The following is a 19,704-nucleotide window of genomic DNA, read 5'->3' as shown; positions in this document are numbered from 1 at the left end:
CTGGAGACCGCATTCCCGGAGGCAGCGTTCAATGTTGCGAAGTACTTTAAGAAAAGTAATTTGAGAACCGTGCTCCCAAATTATTACCAACCCATCGACTGTCTAACTCGCGGGAAATAAAATGCATAGGTGATGTGATAAAGATAGTATCTTTCAAAACGTACCCAAATCAAAACAACGTGGATTGATACCAGCCTTGTAGGAAAACTGAAAGAGAGAGATGCTGCTTATGAACAGGGCAAAGGGACCGGGGACAATAGTTTGGTTAAACAGTACAAATATGACTTACGCAGATCAATCAAGATGTCGAAACACAAGTATAGAGACAAAGTGGAGGAGCAATTCAGCGGGTTGGACAAAAGGCATGTGTGGCAGGGGCTCCTAACAATCACGGATTACAAAAGAAAGCCAGCCACATCACGGTCACCAACGCCACCCTACCAGACGAGCTAAACACCTTTTTCCTCAAGATTCGAGAACAATTACACTGCGCTGCAGAGGAAAGCCCCGTGACAATGTGAGCTACACACTCACAGTCTCCACTGAGGATGTATATAAGTCATTCATACGTGTTAACCCTTGCAAGGCTGCCGGCCCAAGTGGCATCTTGAGCTGTACCATCAGAGCATGTTCAGACCAGCTGGCTGTTGTGTTCTCTAACATTTTTAATCTCTCCCTAGCTCAGGCCTCTATACCCACCTGCTTCAAGATGTCCACTATCATCCCTGTGCCCAAGAAAGGAAAATAATTTAACTGAATGACTACCGACCAGTAGCACTCACTTCCGTCATCATGAAGTACTTTGAGAGGCTAGTCAAAGACCATATCACCTCCTCCCCCCCGACACACTAGACCCTCTCCAATTCACCTACCGCCCTGACAGATCCACAGATGACGCAATCGCCATTGCACTGCACACTGCCCTTACCCACCTGGACAAAAGAAATGCATATGTGAGGATACTGTTCATTGACTACAGCTCGGCCTTCAATACCATAGTGCCCTACAAGCTAATTACAAAGCTCACAGCCCTGGGTCAGAACTCCTCCCTATGCAACTGGGTCCTGGACTTCCTGATGGGCCACCCCAGGTGGTGAAGGTAGGCAACATTACCTCCTCGACACGAATCATCAACACAGGGGCCCCACAAGGGTGCGCCTCAGTTTTTTCCTGTATTCCCTATATACCCACGACTGCGTGGCCTCACACAGTTCCAACTCCATCATCAAGTTCGCTGACGACACGCCAATAGTAGGCCTGATCACCAACAATGACGAACGTGATGCCAGGTAAACAACCTGTTCCTCAACGTTAGCAAAACAAAAGAGCTGATTGTGGACTTCAGGAGGAACCAGGCTGGACAAGCCTCCATCCTCATCAATGGGGCCGCCGTGGAGATGGTCAATAACTTCAAATTCCTCGGCGTACACATCTCAAAGAATCTGAAATGGTTTAACCACACGGACACCGTAGTGAAGAAGGCATGACAGTGACTCTTCAACCTCAGGAGGCTGAAGAAATGCGTCCTGTCCCCAAGGGCCCTCACAGTGTTCTACAGGCTCACCATTGAGAGCATATTGTCGGGCTGCATCACAGCCTGGTACGGCAATTCCACTGCCGCGGACCGCAAGGCTCTTCAGAGTGTGATATGTGCAGCCGAACACACCATTGGTTGCACACTGTCTGCCGGGTGTGGCAGGAAGGCCAAGAAGATCCTCAGGGACCCTAGCCACCCAAACCATGTCCTGTTCTCCCCGCTTCAATCACTCAGACACGTGCAGTACTGGAGTGTCATGGCAAAAACTGAAAGACTAGCCCCCCCTCCCACTCACCCTCAAATCTCATTTACCTCACCTGCTACTTCCCCTATGGTCATTCTGTCTCCTGCTACTTTCGGCCTGAATTCCAGCTACATTAGAAGAGGACAGTAGGCCAAACAGTGGCCCCGAGTGGCGGAGCAGTCTAAGGCACAGCATTGCAGTACTAACAGTGGCCAAACAGTGGCCCCGAGTGGCGGAGCAGTCTAAGGCACAGCATCGCAGTACTAGTGGCGTCACTACAGACCCGGGTTCAATCCCAGGCTGAGTCGCAGGATGTCCATGTCCCATCTCGCTCTAGCGACTCATGCACGCTGACTTCGGTCAGCACTTGTACGGTGTTTCTTCCGACACATTGGTGCAGCTGGCTTTTGGGTTAAGCGAGCAGTGTGTCAAAAAGCAGTGCGGCTTGGCAGGGTCATGTTTCGGAGGACGCATGGCTCTCGACCTTCGCCTCTCCCAAGTCCGTACGGGAGTTGCAGTGATGGGACAAGACTGTAGCTTCCAATTGGATATCACAAAATTGGGGTGAAAAAAGGGGTAAAAATTAAAAATGTGCTTCTGATGAAGAGCTAGAAAAGTAAGGAAATAGCCTTATCAGACTTAAAGGTAATTTCGTCAAACTTGTGGGGCTCTCCATGTTCATCAGTTGCTCATTTAACATATTTGCTGCTACTTCACTCAATCCCGTTTGAAAAGTCTCCCTTCCTAGCTGTTTTTACATTCCCTGAGGCCACACAGAATATTCCCAGATTTTCACAAAACGGTCACAAGTCTCTCGTTTCTGCATCACCAACTTTTGTGTGAGGCAAAAAGAGTATGCTGAATGCGATTCAATTCGGTGCAGCAAACAGCAGAAGTCCGGAGCACTTTGAGAGTCGCTCCTCCACATCTCACAATGGTGCTCCTTTAGTAGGCTAAAGTTAGATCAAAGCTGAGTCAATGTCTTGGAAGATCACATAATGATTAAATAGTATTCTACATAACATAACCAAATGTTATGCCAAATGATTTTATTCATGTAGGCTACACTGTCCCACAAATGTTATGCAAAATCATCCTGTTGTCCCACAATTGGGTATTTTAAATGTGGTTACCCTAATCACAAATAACATAGCCAGCACTGCCATCACCTTCTTTTACCACTTCACTAAATCTTTCCCAAACATTACTTCTCTGGCCTTACCTTCTCTTTATTTTCAACTCTCCATTTTGCAGCTTTTCTCTTATTGAATTAAAAAGAGATTGTCCTTATTGTTTCTGCCCATTCCCTAAACCCTTTGGCTATTGGCGTGTAGACTATTTTCCGCATTAATAATGCCAGATAGCTTAAAAATAATGAAAGGAAAGCCTCAACGTAGCCTATAAATTGGACAAGAATGTTAAGCCACCCACCCACCCGCCCTTCATCCACACAATATATCATGACACTAAACCCGCCCGCCCTTCAGGTACAGTGTCTTGGAAAAATATTCATCCCCCTTGGCGTTTTTCCTATTTTGTTGCATTACAACCTGTAATTTAATGGATTTTTATTTGGATTTCATGTAATGGACATACACAAAATTGTCCAAATTGGTGAAGTGAAATGAAAAAAATTACTTCTTTCAACAAAAACAAAACATTTAAATGGAAAAGTTGTGCGTGCATATGTATTCACCCCCTTTGCTATGAAGCCCCTAAATAAGATCTGGTGCAACCAATTACCTTCAGAAGTCACATAATTAGTTAAATATAGTCCACCTGTGTGCAATCTGTCACATGAGCTCAGTATATATACACCTGTTCTGAAAGGCCCCAGAGTCTGCAACACCACTAAGCAAGGGGCACCACCAAGGAAGCGGCCAGGGACAAAGTTTGGAGAAGTACAGATCAGGATTGGGTTATAAAAAAATATCTGAAACTTTTGGACATCCCACGAGCACCATTAAATCCATTATTAAAAAATTGAAAGAATATGGCACCACAACAAACCTGCCAAGAGAGGGCCACCCACCCAAACTCACAGACCAGGCAAGGAGGGCATTAATCTGAGAGGCAACAAAGAGACCAAAGATAACCCTGAGGGAGTATCTGTCCATAGGACCACTTTAAGCCGTACACTCCACAGAGCTGGACTTTACAGAAGAGTGTCCAGAAAAAAAGCCATTGCTTAAAGAAAAAAATAAGCAAACACGATTGGTGTTTAACAAAAGGCATGTGGGAGACTCCCCAAACATATGGAAGAAAGTTCTCTGGTCAGATGAGACAAAAATTTAGCTTTTTGGCCATCAAGGAAAACACTATGTCTGGTGAAAACCCAACACCTCTCATCACCCCAAGAATACCATCCCCACAGTGAAGCATGGTGGTGGCAGCATCATTCTGTGGGGATGTTTTTCATCGGCTGGGACTGGGAAACTGGTCAGAATTAAAGGATAGATGGATGGCGCTAAATACAGGGAAATTCATGAGGGAAACCTGTTTCAATCTTCCAGAGATTTGAGACTGGAACGGAGGTTCACCTTCCAGCAGGACAATGACCATAAGCATACTGCTAAAGCAACACTCGTGTGGTTTAAGGGGAAACATATAAATGTCTTGGAATGGCCTAGTCAAAGCCCAGACCTCAATCCAATTGAGAATCTGTGGTATGACTTAAAGATTGCTGTACACCAGCAGAACCCATCCAACTTAAAGGAACTGGCGCAGTTTTCTCCTCCTCCTGGAGGAGGAGACTTACATACACTTATGTTCACGTAACACACACACTCAGAGGCACACGTAAACACATGCACACACACATTCAATACTCTCTGGACTCAGAGAACAAGCTGACAGTTGAGAAAAGCTGCAGCAGGCTTACCATAGTACACGATGGACCATGCCAGACCTTCACACACTCACAAGTCACCTCTCTGTCTCAGCATGGCCCCTGGAGGGTATGACCAGGTGTGTGTGTGTGTGTGTGTGTGTGTGTGTGTGTGTGTGTGTGTGTGCGTGTGTGTGTGTGCGTGTGTGTGCGTGTGTGTGTGTGTGTGTGTGTGTGTGTGTGTGTGTGTGTGTGTGTTCTGGGCTTATAGTTGTTGTTGTTTGGGAGTCACAGTTGAATGCCACTGTTTTGGAGATTAGCGAGGTGGAATGGTTTTAGTGGGGGATCAGAAAATGTGGATTTATCAACTAGACACAGTATGGTGTACAGTCACATACCCAAACACATGCAAACACAGACACACTTACAGCTGATTACATGTGTGCACAAACAAACACTCTCTCTACCTCTCTCTCTCTGTCACACAGGCACACACAAACACGCTCTCTCTACCTCTGTCACACATGCACACACAAACACTCACTCTCTACATCTCTCTCTGTCACCCATGCACACACACACACACACACACACACACACACACACACACACACACACACACACACACACACACACACACACACACAAATAAACAGCTTCTTCTCAGTACACATACGTACAAAGTAACAACTATTGCAGCAGGGGCGCAACTTTGGTTTCAGAACTGGGGGGGACATAATCTGGTGGTGGGTCTGGGGGTCCCTCAGAATTTTTTGGGCCATTTAAAGATAATTTCCTGCATCTTAGTCGACCAAGAGTAGTCTTTTCTTTCGAACAATCAATCGGTCGAAATTTGAAAACTTGTAGTTTTCTATATATAGACACACCCTATGTGTTTTGATCAAATCATCTTGAGTAAATGTACTGAACTTGTCTGATGCTGTGAGCATGCTGTTTTATTAAATAATCAAGACACACAAATTACTCAAGAGGGAGGAGGAGAGCAAGATAGCCTGACCAGAAGAAAAATACCTGTTCCTGATGCTGCTGCTGGCCTTTGCAGATTCTGCCTTTACGCTCCTGAAGTTGCCGGTAATCTGCAATCTTTTTTATTTGGAGTGCCAAGTTATCTTACCATTTCTAACAATCTGCTAGCCAGTTATGATTTTCATATGCACATTTTTGTGGAACAGTTTCATTTTTGTATCTCAAAATCATTGTCTGTGGTTAATCTACATTCTATCTAAAAGTAACTTTTATTGTAGTCTGCAGGTAGAAAATATTCTATAAATCACATGGCCTGTCTGCAATGAACTTGAAACATTGTATCAACTATCAACTGGGTTGCCCGAACGTGGGCTAGCAAACTTGAAACAATATATAAAATATTCTGCATCCTCAGAGTTTTGCGCACCAGTGAGCTCAGGACAGACACAGCTGTAGGCTATTTGTACAAGGGATGAGAAGTAATCAGGTATTTTATGACGTTTCCATTGGATCAGAGCATTACATTTTTCCCTTTCAAGCCAAGTGGTTATCAAAAAGGAGAGAGCTGGAAATATTGTACTAATACTTTGAGAAACTATTGTCATTCTCAATTGATTCTAAAAGCATACCTTGTTTACTTGTTGTTTGTGGTGAAGAAAAAATACTTTGAGAAGCTCCACAGCTCATTAGTGGTGGAAAAAGGGTACTTCCGGCACCGACAAAGATGGCCGCCTCGCTTTGCGTTCCTAGGAAACTATGCAGTATTTTGCTTTTTTATGTGTTATTTCTTACATTGTTACCCCAGGTAATCTTAGGTTTTACTACATACAGTCGGGAGGAACTATTGGATATAAGAGCAACGTCAGCTCACCAACATTACGACCAGAAATACGACTTTCCCGAAGTGGATCCTCTGTTTGGCCCACCACCCAGGACAATGGATCGGATCCCAGCAGGCGACCAAAAACAACGACGCCATAGAAAAAGGGGCAGACGGAGCGGTCTTCTGGACAGGCTCCGTAGACTGGCACATCGCGCACCACTCCCGAGCATACTACTCGCCAATGTCTAGTCTCTTGACAACAAGGTAGATGAAATCCGAGCAAGAGTAGCATTCCAGAGAGACATCCGAGACTGTAACGTTCTTTGTTTCACGGAAACATAGCTCACTCGAGACACGCTATCTGAGTCGGTACAGCCACCTGGTTTCTTCACGCATCGCGCCGACAGAAACAAGCATCTCTCTGGTAAGAAGAAGGGTGGGGGTGTATGCTTTATGATTAACAAGACGTGGTGTGATCATAACAACATACAGGAACTCAAGTCATTTTGTTCACCTGACTTAGGATTCCTCACAATCAAATGCCGACCGCATTATCTTCAATTATATTCAATTATCTTCAATTATAATCACAGTCGTGTATATCCCCCGCCAAGCAGACACATCGACGGCCCTGAAAGAACTTCATTGGACTCTATGTAAACTGGAAACCACATATCCTGAGGCTGCATTTATTGTAGCCGGGGATTTTAACAAGGCTAATCTGAAAACAAGGCTCCCCAAATTCTATCAGCATATCGGTTGTGCTACCAGGGCGGGCAAAACCCTAGACCACTATTATTCTAACTTCTGCGATGCATATAAGGCCCTCCCCCGCCCTCCCTTTGGAAAAGCTGATCACGACTCCATTTTGTTGCACCCAGCCTATAGACAGAAACTAAAACAGGAAGCTCCCGCCCTCAGGGCTGTTCAACGCTGGTCCGACCAATCGGATTCCACGCTTCAAGATTGCTTCAATCACGTGGACTGGGATATGTTCCGCATTGCTGCGAACAACAACATTGACGAATACGCTGACTCGGTGTGTGAGTTCATTAACAAGTGCATCGGTGATGTCGTACCAACAGCGTCTATTAAAACATTCCCCAACCAGAAACCATGGATTGATGGTACCATTCGCGCAAAACTGAACTCGCGAACCACTGCTTTTAATCAGGGCAAAGTGACCGGAAACATGACCGAATACAAACAGTGTAGCTATTCCCTCCGCAAGGCAATCAAACAAGCTAAGTGTCAGTACAGAGACAAAGTGGAGTCGCAATTTAACAGCTCAGACACGAGAGGTATGTGGCAGGGTCTACAGTCAATCACGGACTACAAAAGAAAAATCAGCCCTGTCGCGGATCACAATGCCTTGCTCCCAGACAGACTAAACAACTTTTTTGCTTGCTTTGAGGACAATACAGTGCCACTAACACGGCCGCTACCAAAACCTGCGGGCTCTCCTTCACTGCAGCCAACGTGAGTAAAACATTTAAACGTGTTAACCCTCGCAAGGCTGCAGGCCCAGACGGCATCCCCCGCCGCGTCCTCAGGGCATGCGCAGACCAGCTGGCTGGTGTGTTTACAGACATATTCAATCAATCCTTATCCCAGTCTGTTGTCCCCACATGCTTCAAGAGGGCCACCATTGTTCCTGTTCCCAAGAAAGCTAAGGTAACTGAGCTAAATGACTACCGCCCTGTAGCACTCACTTCCGTCATCATGAAGTGCTTTAAGAGACTAGTCAAGGGTCATATCACCACCCTACCTGACACCCTAGACCCACTCCAATTTGCTTACCGACCCAATAGGTCCACAGACGACGCAATCACCATCACACTGCACACTGCCCTAACCCATCTGGACAAGAGGAATACCTATGTAAGAATGCTGTTCATCGATTACAGCTCAGCATTTAACGCCATAGTACCCTCCAAACTCGTCATTAAGCTCGAGACCCTGGGTCTCGACCCTGCCCTGTGCAACTGGGTCCTGGACTTCCTGACAGGCCGCCCCCAGGTGCTGAGGGTAGGTAACAACATCTCCGCCCCGCTGATCCTCAACACTGGGTCCCCATAAGGGTGCGTTCTCAGCCCTCTCCTGTACTCCCTGTTCACCCACGACTGCGTGGCCATGCACTAATCCAACTCAATCATCAAGTTTGCAGACGACACTACAGTGGTAGGCTTGATTACCAACAACGACGAGACGGCCTACAGGGAGGAGGTGAGGGCCCTCGGAGTGTGGTGTCAGGAAAATAACCTCGCACTCAATGTCATCAAAACAAAAGAGATGATCGTGGACTTCAGGAAACAGCAGAGGGAGCAACCCCCTATCTACATTGACGGGACAGTAGTGGAAAGGGTGGAGAGTTTTAAGTTCCTCGGCGTACACAACACGGACAAACTGAAATGGTCCACCCACACAGACAGCATGGTGAAGAAGGCGCAGCAGCGCCTCTTCAACCTCAGGAGGCTGAAGAAATTCGGCTTGTCACCAAAAACACAAAAACTTTTACAGATGCACAATCGAGAGCATCCTGTCGGGTTGTATCACCGCCTGGTACGGCAGCTGCTCCGCCCACAACCGGAAAGCTCTCCAGAGGGTAGTGAGGTCTGCACAACGCATCACCGGGTGCAAACTACCTGCCCTCCAGGACACCTACACCACCCGATGTCACAGGAAGGCCAAAAAGATCATCAAGGACAGCAACCACCCGAGCCACTGCCTGTTCACCCCGTTAACATCCAGAAGGCGAGGTCAGTACAGGTGCATCAAAGCTGGAACCGAGAGACTGAAAAACAGCTTCTATCTCAAGGCCATCAGACTGTTAAACAGCCATCACTAACATTGAGTGGCTGCTGCCAACATACATGACTCAACTTAAGCCACTTTAATAATGGGAAAATTGATGTAATCAATTTATCACTTGCCACTTTATATTATTTATATTAGATAATGTTTACATAACCTACATTATTCATCTCATATGTATATACTGCACGCTATACCATCTACTACATCTTACCATCTTGATGTATTAGATGTATCACTAGCCACTTTAAACAATGCCACTTTATATAATGTTTTCATAACCTACATTACTCATCTCATATGTATATACTGTACTCTATGCCATCCTGATGTAATGTATCACTAGCCACCTTAAACAATGCCGCTTTATATGTTTTCATACCCTACAATACTCATCTCATATGTATATACTGTACTCCATACCATCTATTACATCTTGCCTACGCCGTTCGGCCATCACTCATTTATATATTTTTATGTACATATTCGTATTCATTCCTTTACACTTGTGTGTACAAGGTAGTTGTTGTGGAATTGGTAGATTAATTGTTAGATATTACTGCATGGTCAGAACTTGAAGCCCAAGCATTTCGCTACACTTGCATTAACACCTGCTAACCATGTGTATGTGACAAATAAATTTGATTTGATTTGATTTTGAGTTAAGACAATCAGAAATACTATCAGACATCCCAAAATGGGCACATTTATAGGCCTACATTTGCGTGCAGGGCAGGTAGACTAGTTCTACTACTAAATGCGTAATCAGGTGTGGATCCTTACTCAACATTGACAGGAGCATTTCAAACAAAAGACGACCAATAAATTGACAAAACTCATAAATAGAATGAAATAAACAAAAGCTTCTTTCTCAAAAGTGTAGCATAGATTGTGAGTTCTGCTAAACAGATGTCCAATTCGACAATGAGAATGGTAAATAACTGTAATAATATATTGAATGCATTAACAGAAAATACCGTAACCTACAGTAACAAACATTTCAGATGAGAAATCATGTGAGTTTATGTTAACCTCTATGGGCTAGGTGGGACGCTTGCAGCTAAATGCAGCACTAACCTTTGATGATCTTCATCAGATGACAACCCTATGACATTATGTTATACAATACATGCATGTTTTGTTCAATCAAGTTCATATTTATATCAAAAACCAGCTTTTTACATTAGCATGTGACTAGCATGTGACTAGCATTCCCACCGAACACTGCCGGTGAATTTACTAAATTACTCACGATAAACGTTCACAAAAAACATAACAATTATTTTAAGAATTATAGATACAGAACTCCTCTATGCACTCGCTATGTCCGATTTTATAATAGCTTTTCGGTGAAAGCACATTTTGCAATATTCTCAGTAGATAGCCCGGCATCACAGGGCTAGCTATTTAGACACCCAGCAAGTTTAGCATTCACCAAAGTCAGATTTACTATAAGAAAAATGTTATTACCTTTGCTGTCTTCGTCAGAATGCACTCCCATGACTTCTACTTCAATAACAAATGTTGGTTTGGTCCCAAATAATCCATTGTTATATCCAAACAGCGGCGTTTTGTTCGTGCGTTCAAGACACTATCCGAAAGGGTAAAGAAGGGTTACGAGCACGGCGCATTTCGTGACAAAAAATTCTAAATATTCCATTACCGTACTTCGAAGCATGTCAACCGCTGTTTAAAATCAATTTTTATGCAATTTTTATCGTAAAAAAGCGATAATATTCCGACCGGGAAATCGTTTTTTATTACAAAGAGAGTGAAAGTAATCACCACCTTCCGGAGACACCTGAAACCCCACCTCTTCAAGGAATACCTGGGATAGGATAAAGTAATCCTTCTAACCCCCCCCTTAAAAGATTTAGATGCACTATTGTAAAGTGGTTGTTCCACTGGATATTATAAGGTGAATGCACCAATTTGTAAGTCGCTCTGGATAAGAGCGTCTGCTAAATGACTTAAATGTAAATGTAAATGTAAAGTAAAAGCATGCTATCCCCTCATGCACGAGCCTCAGTCTAATGGCCCTCTGATAGAGCACTTGCCAAACATGCTAATGTGTTTCAGCCTGGGGATGGAATTACATCGTTCAGCTTTTTCCCGCCTTCTGAGAGCCCATGGGAGCCGTAGGAAATGTCACGTCATGCCAGAGATCCCCTGTATTTGTTAGAGATGATCAAGGAGGGCAAGAAATGGTCAGACAGGCCACTTCCTGTAAGGAATCTTCTCAGGTTTTGGCCTGCCAAATGAGTTCTGTTATACTCACAGACACCATTCAAACAGTTTTAGAAACTTTAGGGTGTTTTCTATCCAAAGCCAATAATCATATGCATATTATAGTTTCTGGGCAGGAGTAGTAACCAGATTAAATCAGGTACGTTTTTTATCCGGCTGTGCAAATACTACCCCCTAGCCCCAACAGGTTAAATTTAGGCTACTACTCGTGATTATCTGTGATTTATTTAGAACTCAAGGCACACTTAACCAGCATGGCTACCACAGCATCCTGCAGCGATACGGCATCCCATCTGGTTTGTGCTTAGTGGGACTATAATTCATTTTTCAACAGGACAATGACCCAACACACCTCCAGGCTGTGTAAGGGCTATTTGACCAAGAAGGAGAGTGATGGAGTGCTGCATCAGATGACTTGGCCTCCACAATCACCCGACCTCAACCCAATTGAGATGGTTTGGGATGAGTTGGACCGCAGAGTGAAGGAAAAGCAGCCAACAAGTGCTCAGCATATGTGGGAACTCCTTCAAGACTGTTTGAGAGAATGCCAAGAGTGTGCAAAGCTGTCATCAAAGCAAAGGGTTGCAACATTGAAGAATCTCAAATATACAATATATTTTGATTTGTTTAACACTTTTTTGGTTACTACATGATTCCATATGTGTTATTTCATAGTGTTGATGTCTTCACTATTATTCTACAATGTAGAAAATAGTAAAAACAAAGAAAAACCCTTGAATGAGTAGGTGTGTCCAAACTGGTACTGTATGTAATGGGGAATTAATAGACATAGAAAACAATGCACACAATAAAGAAACAATGAATACCCAGGAAATGGAGGGAGAGAACACATTCTGGAGAGAGACATGTCTTGTGCATCTGAGCAACAATCCCCATATTCTTAGACCATGTCATCCCTGCGGCCTCCTTATTGGATTAGTCCACTGAGACAGGCATAAATCAGACAGGTGTCTCGTGTGCCGTGAAAAAAACCCATATATTTGCGGCTGCAAGACTAAAAAAAATGTAACGTTTTCAATACAGACCCCTTTTGTCATACAGTATTCCATATAAGGCACCCAGACCTCATGAAAGTTGCACAGTATACCTTTAATCTCGAAATAAATAAAATCTAGTGATACATAACTTGATATTTCTGTCATCCATTGAGACATTGAGGGAGGATAATTAATGGCAATGCATTTCTTAGCTGCTAAGTTACACAGTTTCTTCTGAAAACGCTCTCCAGTATCAACATTTCCAAGCAAACAAAAACAAGGAGAAGAGAGAATCTGTAGACATGCTGAGATAAAATAACACACTCTGACAGAATTCAGCCAGCCTTCACAAGATCATAACATGCAAATACAGTTGAAGTCGGAAGTTTACATGCACTTAGGTTGGAGTCATTCAAATTTGTTTTTCAACCACTCCACACATTTCTTGTTAACAAACTATAGTTTTGGCAAATCGGTTAGGACATCTACTTTGTGCATGACACAAGTACGTTTTCCAACAATTGTTTACAGACAGATTATTTCACTTATAATTCACAGAATCACATTTCCAGTGGGTCAGAAGTTTACATACAATAAGTTGACTGTGCCTTTAAACAGCTTGGAAAATTCCAGAAAATGATGTCATGGCTTTAGAAGCTTCTGATAGACATAATTTGAGTCAATTGGAGGCCTACCTGTGGATGTATTTCAAGGCCTACCTTCAAACTCAGTACCTCTTTGCTTGAAATCATGGGGAAATCAAAAGAAATCTGCCAACAACTCAGAAAAAACATTGTAGACCTCCACAAGTCTGGTACATCCTGGGGAGCAATTTCCAAATGCCTGAAGGTACCACGTTCATCTGTACAAACGATAGTACGCAAGTATAAACACCATGGGACCACGCAGCCGTCATTCCGCTCAGGAAGGGGACGCGCTCTGTCTCCTAGAGATGAACGTACTTTGGTGCAAAAACTGCAAATCAATCCCAGAACAACAGCAAAGGACCTTGTGAAGATGCTGGAGGACACAGGTACAAAAGTATCTATATCCACAGTAAAACGAGTCCTATATCGACATAACCTAAAAGGCCGCTCAGCAAGGTTGAAGCCACTGCTCCAAAACCGCCATAAAAAAGCCAGACTACGGTTTGCAACTGCACATGTGGACAAAGATCGTACAAATTGGAGAAATGTCCTCTGGTCTGATGAAACAAAAATAGAACTGTTTGGCCATATTTACCATCATTATGTTTGGAGGAAATAGGGTGAGGCTTACCAGCCGAAGAACACCATCCCAACCGTGAAGCACAGGGGTGGCAGCATCATGTTGTGAGGATGCTTTGCTGCATGAGGGACTGGTGCACTTCCCAAAATAGATGAGGGAGGAAAATGATGTGGATATATTGAAGCAACATCTCAAGACATCAGTCAGGAAGGTAAAGCTTGGTTGCAAATGGGTCTTCCAAATGGACAATGACCCCAAGAATACTTCCAAAGTTGTGGCAAAATGGCTTAAGGACAACAAAGTCAAGGTATTGGAGTAGCCATCACAAAGCCCTGACCTCAATCCTATAGAACAGTTGTGGGCAGAACTGAAAAAGTGTGTGCGAGCAAGGATGCCTACAAACTTGACTCAGTTACACCAGCTCTGTCAGGAGGAATTGTGGGAAGCTTGTGGAAGGCTACCCGAAACATTTGACCCAAGTTAAACAATTTAAAGGCAATGCTACCAAATACTAATTGAGTGTATGTAAACTTGTGGCCCACTGGAAATGTGATGAAAGAAATAAATGCTGAAATAAATCATTATCTCTACTATTATTCTGACATTTCACATTCTTAAAATAAAGTGGTGATCCTAACTGACCTTAGACAGGGAATTTTACTGGGATTCAATTTATCCACCTTTGATACCGTTTGGAAATCCATTTGAGGTATGTCAGACTGTCTTAAAATAGTTTCAATCTTTGAAGCTTCTAGCTTGTCCAGTGTTTGTTGCTCAGAGAGAATAAAGTTTTGCATCTTTAAAAGTTCACCTCAGCACCATCACAGACTGGTCTTCCTTGGCTGTCTGAACCTGTCACCATCTGATCCTGCTAAGACATGATGAGCATAGTATTGTTCTAACTTTTATTACCATGTCAGTGTGAAAAGTAGAGAATTAGCTAGAGACACTGGCAGATCAATAACCTTACATTGCTAAACTGACTGACATTGTGCTGTCAAAAAACTTCAGAATATCGGACTTTAATCATTTGGCCGCTGGTGTCTTCGTTTGATTCAGGTCTAGTGTGTTTGTGTAACGTCTCTCTACGAGAGATGGGTGTAGGAGTCAGGCGCAGGAGAGATAATTCCAAAAACAAGAGTTTAATAAAGTCCATCAAAAAACACACAGGCACCGGACCAAAATTACACAGTCCAAAAATAACCAAAAGAACGAAATCCAAAGGACATAACCTGAATGAAAAAATGATGAACAAAATAACGTCACCCAACATAAAACAGGGAAACGAAAATAAACGCGCGTGACACAAAGCGGGTAGAGAGAAAATAAATACCCATACTAATCAACCCAAACAAGGAACAGGTGCACAACCAAAACAGACAAGACTAAACGAAAAAGAAAAAAGGATCAGTGGCAGCAAGTAGACCGGCGACGACGACCACCACCCGAGCAGGGAGAGGAGCCACCTTCGGTGGAAGTCGTGACAGATTGAGGCAAAATAATAGCTAAAGTTATTGAGTTAACTAACATTAACCAACTTTTGGCAATCTCTAATAGTAATGGTACATCAACTGATGAAAACTAGCCAAGTTAATTTACTTCTGTTGAAACGGGACAAAAAGTCTATAAAACATTTCATACACACAACAGCTGTTAGATAGCTAGAGACTAGAGCTGAACTGGCTGTGGTAGCTACTAGCTAGCTAGTTCATTCTCTTCAGACAGAAGAGGGGGGATGAATTATTACTGTAGCTAACGTTACATGTCAGTTACACTACTAGCTCAACACTGGGAATAAATATTTAAAACAGCAGTTACCTTGCCAGCTACATCAGTCAAATAAAGAGTGTCCAGTTTCTGCTCTGCTTGTTTTTACTTCTCTGAGAAAAAGCACAACACACACAGAGACAGCAGCACTGTGCCTTTCAGAAGCTTTGCCTTCACACAGCCTGTCTGCACGCTCTGTGGTATCCACGCGGTCCTAAATCCAGGTGGCTGAAATTGCCAAATAGCCTACCCGACCGCTCTGAGGCGTCCGCATGGTCCTAAAGCACACGATGCCACTTTTAGTATGCCAGTGCAATGATAAAAAATTCAATTTTAGAATATGGGGGGTCATGTCCCCCCTTGTCCCCAGTGAAAGTTGTGCCCCTGTATTGCAGTAAATTAATAGCCGGTAAGTACTCCCGGTGCCGGCAGTGAGCGTTTAATTAGACTGAAATTATGGGGCTTTTGTTTTGGTACAGGCAGAGTTTAATGAAGGGTATTGCTGCTCTGAACTCACTAAACAATCAACAGTGAACAACAGTTCATCCTGCACCATGCAGATATCTTGGGTTTCTGTCTGTGTGTTTGTGCTCTTGGATGTGTGCCTTGTGTGGTATTGCATTCCAAACTTTGAGATTGAAAGGTGTAATATAGAGATCTAGAGGTGTGTGTTCAAGTTTCAGGTTTTAAGCTTTGATGTCAAATGCACAAGTACAGTGAAATGCCTTTCTTGCAAACTCGAAACGCAGCAATGCAATAATCAATAACAATGTATTACTAGAAAAAACTCACAAGAAATAAGAATAAGAAATATTAAATACACAATAAAGTAAGTAAGTAAGTAAGTAAGTAAGTAAGTAAGCATACTATATGCAGGAAATATTTAAAAAGTCAGTTCCAATACAGAGAACAGCAGCTTGCATGTGAGTGGGTGTGCGGGTGTGTAGAGTCACTATAAATGTATGTGCATATTATGTGTGAGTGGTGAGAAAATTATGGAGTGAGTGCTTGTGTGTGTGTGTTGGAGTGAGATTGAAAGTGTGTGTGAGTGTGCGTAGAGACAATGCGAATACTGCAATATTTGTGAGTGTGTGTGGGTGCGTGTGCGCTTGTGTGTGTGTGTGTGACGAGTACCCACCTGCAGTATTGCATTCCAAACGTTGAGATTAGAATGTAGATTTACATTTATTTAGAATGATCAGTATATTTAGAACAATATTGAGTTATTTTTCCTCCCTCAGAGATGAAACAACTCCTACGAAATGCAATTTGGACTCAACATTTGCTTTAGGATAAATAAGCAGCTGTTCACGTAACCTCCCTCTCTCTCGCTGTCTCTTTCTCTCTCCCTCCTCTCTCTCTCTTCTCTTTCTACCCTCGTGTCCCCCCTATTTTCCCCTCCTCTCTCTCTCTCTCTCTCTCTCTCTCTCTCTCTCTCTCTCTCTCTCTCTCTCTCTCTCTCTCTCTCTCTCTCTCTCTCTCTCTCTCTCTCTCTCTCTCTCAGAATGACAGTATGGTGGAGAGTAATGGGGAGGAGCCTCAAGAGAGTCTGGATGATGCACTGCCTGACGTCTCTCTGGTGAGCCCCGCAGTCAGACCCAGAAGCCTAAGCTCATAAAGATGGACAGAGCAGAGGTTGGAGGGAGGGAGGGATGGAGGGAGAGGGAAAAAACAACAAGGCTGGAAATGAAAGAGCGACAAGAAGAGGAAACAACGGATATGCAGTTTGAACTCTTATAGCCTTCATCCCTTATTTATTTATTTCCTGTGGAGGAGTCTGTTTAGAGTTAGAGGATATTAGTGCATACCTTTTTCCTCCACTTCCTCTTCCTCCTCCTCCCTCCTTACTAAGGAGGAACTTGCTCTCTGTCTGACACCTGAGGTAAAAGCTATAATCAGAAACACACAAACACAAACAAGAATACCTACCACAGTTACCAGAGCAACAGTAACCGATGTCGACAGGAGGTTGTGTTGGTTCCAAGGCGATGTAATGTGGGACACAGAAAGCAAAGACCTGAAGAGTCTTAAAAACACCTCAACTCCATTCAGTCAGAACATATTTGTGTTGGTTTTGATTGCTTTCTCTTTTTTTAAAGCAATGAATCACTTCATTCATTCTCTCCCCGCTCATGTTGCTGTTTTCATTGTTCATTTCTCAGTTGGTTTTGGTTGGAGGGGAGAGCTTGTTGCCGGGGACACAGCGGACTGGGAAGGTGTAACCTGAGGTTACACAAAGACCATGTTTAGCTGTGGGGCTCAACTGAATCATGGCCTAACTGATTGAGTTGTGTTGAATTCTGAGGCGTGACAATTGGTAGTGTGTGTGTGTGTGTGGAATGATGAGATTCCAGAGATGTGCTGTAGTATATGAGTGTTTTGTGGGATGAAAGGAATGTGATCTGTTTGTTCTCCTCTTACCTTAGGATGAGGTGCATTCCACATCCGAATCTCCCCCCACCTTCAAACCCCCACCCCCTCCAGGGCTGCAGAGGCATCCCAGCAGACGAGACCAGGTCAAAAAACGCCCTTCCTCCGAGTCCTCCTATTCTGGACTCTACTTCACCGCCCCTGCCCATAACCCACCCAAGGACCAGAGAGGGGACCAAGGGTCCCCCTCCTCACCCAAGGTCCCCCCCAAAAGGATTTCTCTGTCCCCCATAAGAGGGACCCCTCCGTCCCCCATAAGAAGGAGATGGCAAATGCCAAGTTTTCCATGGTCAACAAGCACGCCATAGGCCCCTTCCCTAGAGTCCAGTCCCCTACTAAGACCACCAAACCTGCCGCTCCCTCCCCATATCTACCCCCTCCCCCTCCACTCCCTGCCCCATCCACACCCCCTCCCCTTCCACACAGCCCGGACAAGGCCTCCTCTGGCTCCAACAAACAGCACTTTGTCATGGTGGAGGTCCACAGGCCCAATGCAGAGTCTGACGTCAACAAGGTGCGGTCCCTGCCCCAGTCACGAGGTAAGAGGCATGGAGGGAGTAGGTTGGAGGAAAGGCTAGAGTTGGACACCCCGAAAACCATGAGACCAGATTTGGAAGCAAAGGATTGGTTACACAAATAAGAGGAAGTGCATGTTTATGTGTAATCATGGGTGTATGTATTTCTGCCTGAGTGTGTCCCTGTGCCGGTCTCTAACCTTCTGCACCCATCCCCTCCAAGGTGCCACCCTGTCCCAGCTGTCAGACAGTGGACAGACACTGAGCGAGGACAGCGGGGTGGACATTAGCGAGTCGGGACGACTCAGCAGGGAAAGCAGTCCCCACACACGCCCCCCACGAGACCCCCAGGGGGCAGGAGGGGACAGCACCGCCAAACCGGTGAGGAGGACACACCAGCTGGGAGAAAGACGACACAGAAAGAGAAAGAGGGAGATGTATGGGTGGATGAATGGATGGATGGAGCTGAAAGTGAGGGATGACAAGAAGTGAAACAGACCAACAGAGCTGGGTTGTCCTCTGTCACTGCTCACGCTATCTTGAAGCTTGTTCTCAATCCTAACTGTCCTAACTTCTTTCTGTTTTATTCTTTCTTTATGCACAGTTTTTCTTTCTTTGCTCATTGATACATTTTTGTCCTTTCAATGATTTCTCATCTAGTCAATCACTTGTCCATCTCATCTCATACTGCGCTAGAGGTCTCTTGTTTCCTCTGCCTGTCCCTTTATGCTTATTGCTGATTAGTGGTTAGGTGGTGGGAAAATTGTTGATTGGTTCCAATCTTTATGGGTGGACCAATGTGTAACAAAGGTGCAAAAGAAAAGTGTTCATGGGTCTCCAGGGTGAATATTTGAGTAAAAAGTTGAGTTATATTATGCCCCTCTCTTCTCTCTTCTCTCTCTCTCTCTCTCTCTCTCTCTCTGCAGCCGGGTCTCTTGGAGCCCACCTCCACACTGGTGAGGGTGGCAAAGAGTGCCAGCACTCTAGGCATCGCCATCGAAGGGGGTGCCAACACTCGCCAGCCCCTGCCACGCATCGTCACCATACAGGTGGGTCTCAAACAGCCTAGAATAAACCCCTCATGCCCATCACCCCTCTCACCTCTCCCTTTTCAAGTAATCTCCGAAATGACAGCTTGCCAGACAATCTCCTGCACCTGTCAGAATTGATCTAGCCACGGTACTCTGTGTTCTGCAACTCTGCGCTGTCATTGGCCCGTGCCGCCTCCTCTTCCACACATGGCTACACAACACAGCCTCTGTCAGATAAGTCTGTGGTTTCACACTGG

At 44.4% G+C, this 19,704-nt stretch overlaps 1 protein-coding gene across 1 annotated transcript in view; it reads left to right on the top strand.

The window, feature by feature from the left end:
• The window catches only part of LOC106567256 (whirlin), a 50,205-nt gene extending 31,775 nt beyond the window's left edge, over positions 1-18,430 (top strand). The window contains exons 5-6 of the mRNA XM_014136347.2: positions 16,976-17,050; positions 17,898-18,430. Of these exons, the coding sequence (XP_013991822.2) occupies positions 16,976-17,050; positions 17,898-18,209 (387 nt within the window). The 3' untranslated portion in view covers positions 18,210-18,430. The remainder of the gene's footprint in view (positions 1-16,975; positions 17,051-17,897) is intronic.
• The last annotated feature ends 1,274 nt before the right edge of the window (positions 18,431-19,704 follow it).

The sequence above is a fragment of the Salmo salar genome, chromosome ssa01 (genome assembly GCF_905237065.1).
Source record: "Salmo salar chromosome ssa01, Ssal_v3.1, whole genome shotgun sequence".
In the NCBI taxonomy this organism is placed as follows: domain Eukaryota; kingdom Metazoa; phylum Chordata; class Actinopteri; order Salmoniformes; family Salmonidae; genus Salmo; species Salmo salar.
The sequence above is the reverse complement of the archived record's forward strand: the minus strand, read 5'-3'. Positions and strand labels throughout refer to the sequence as shown.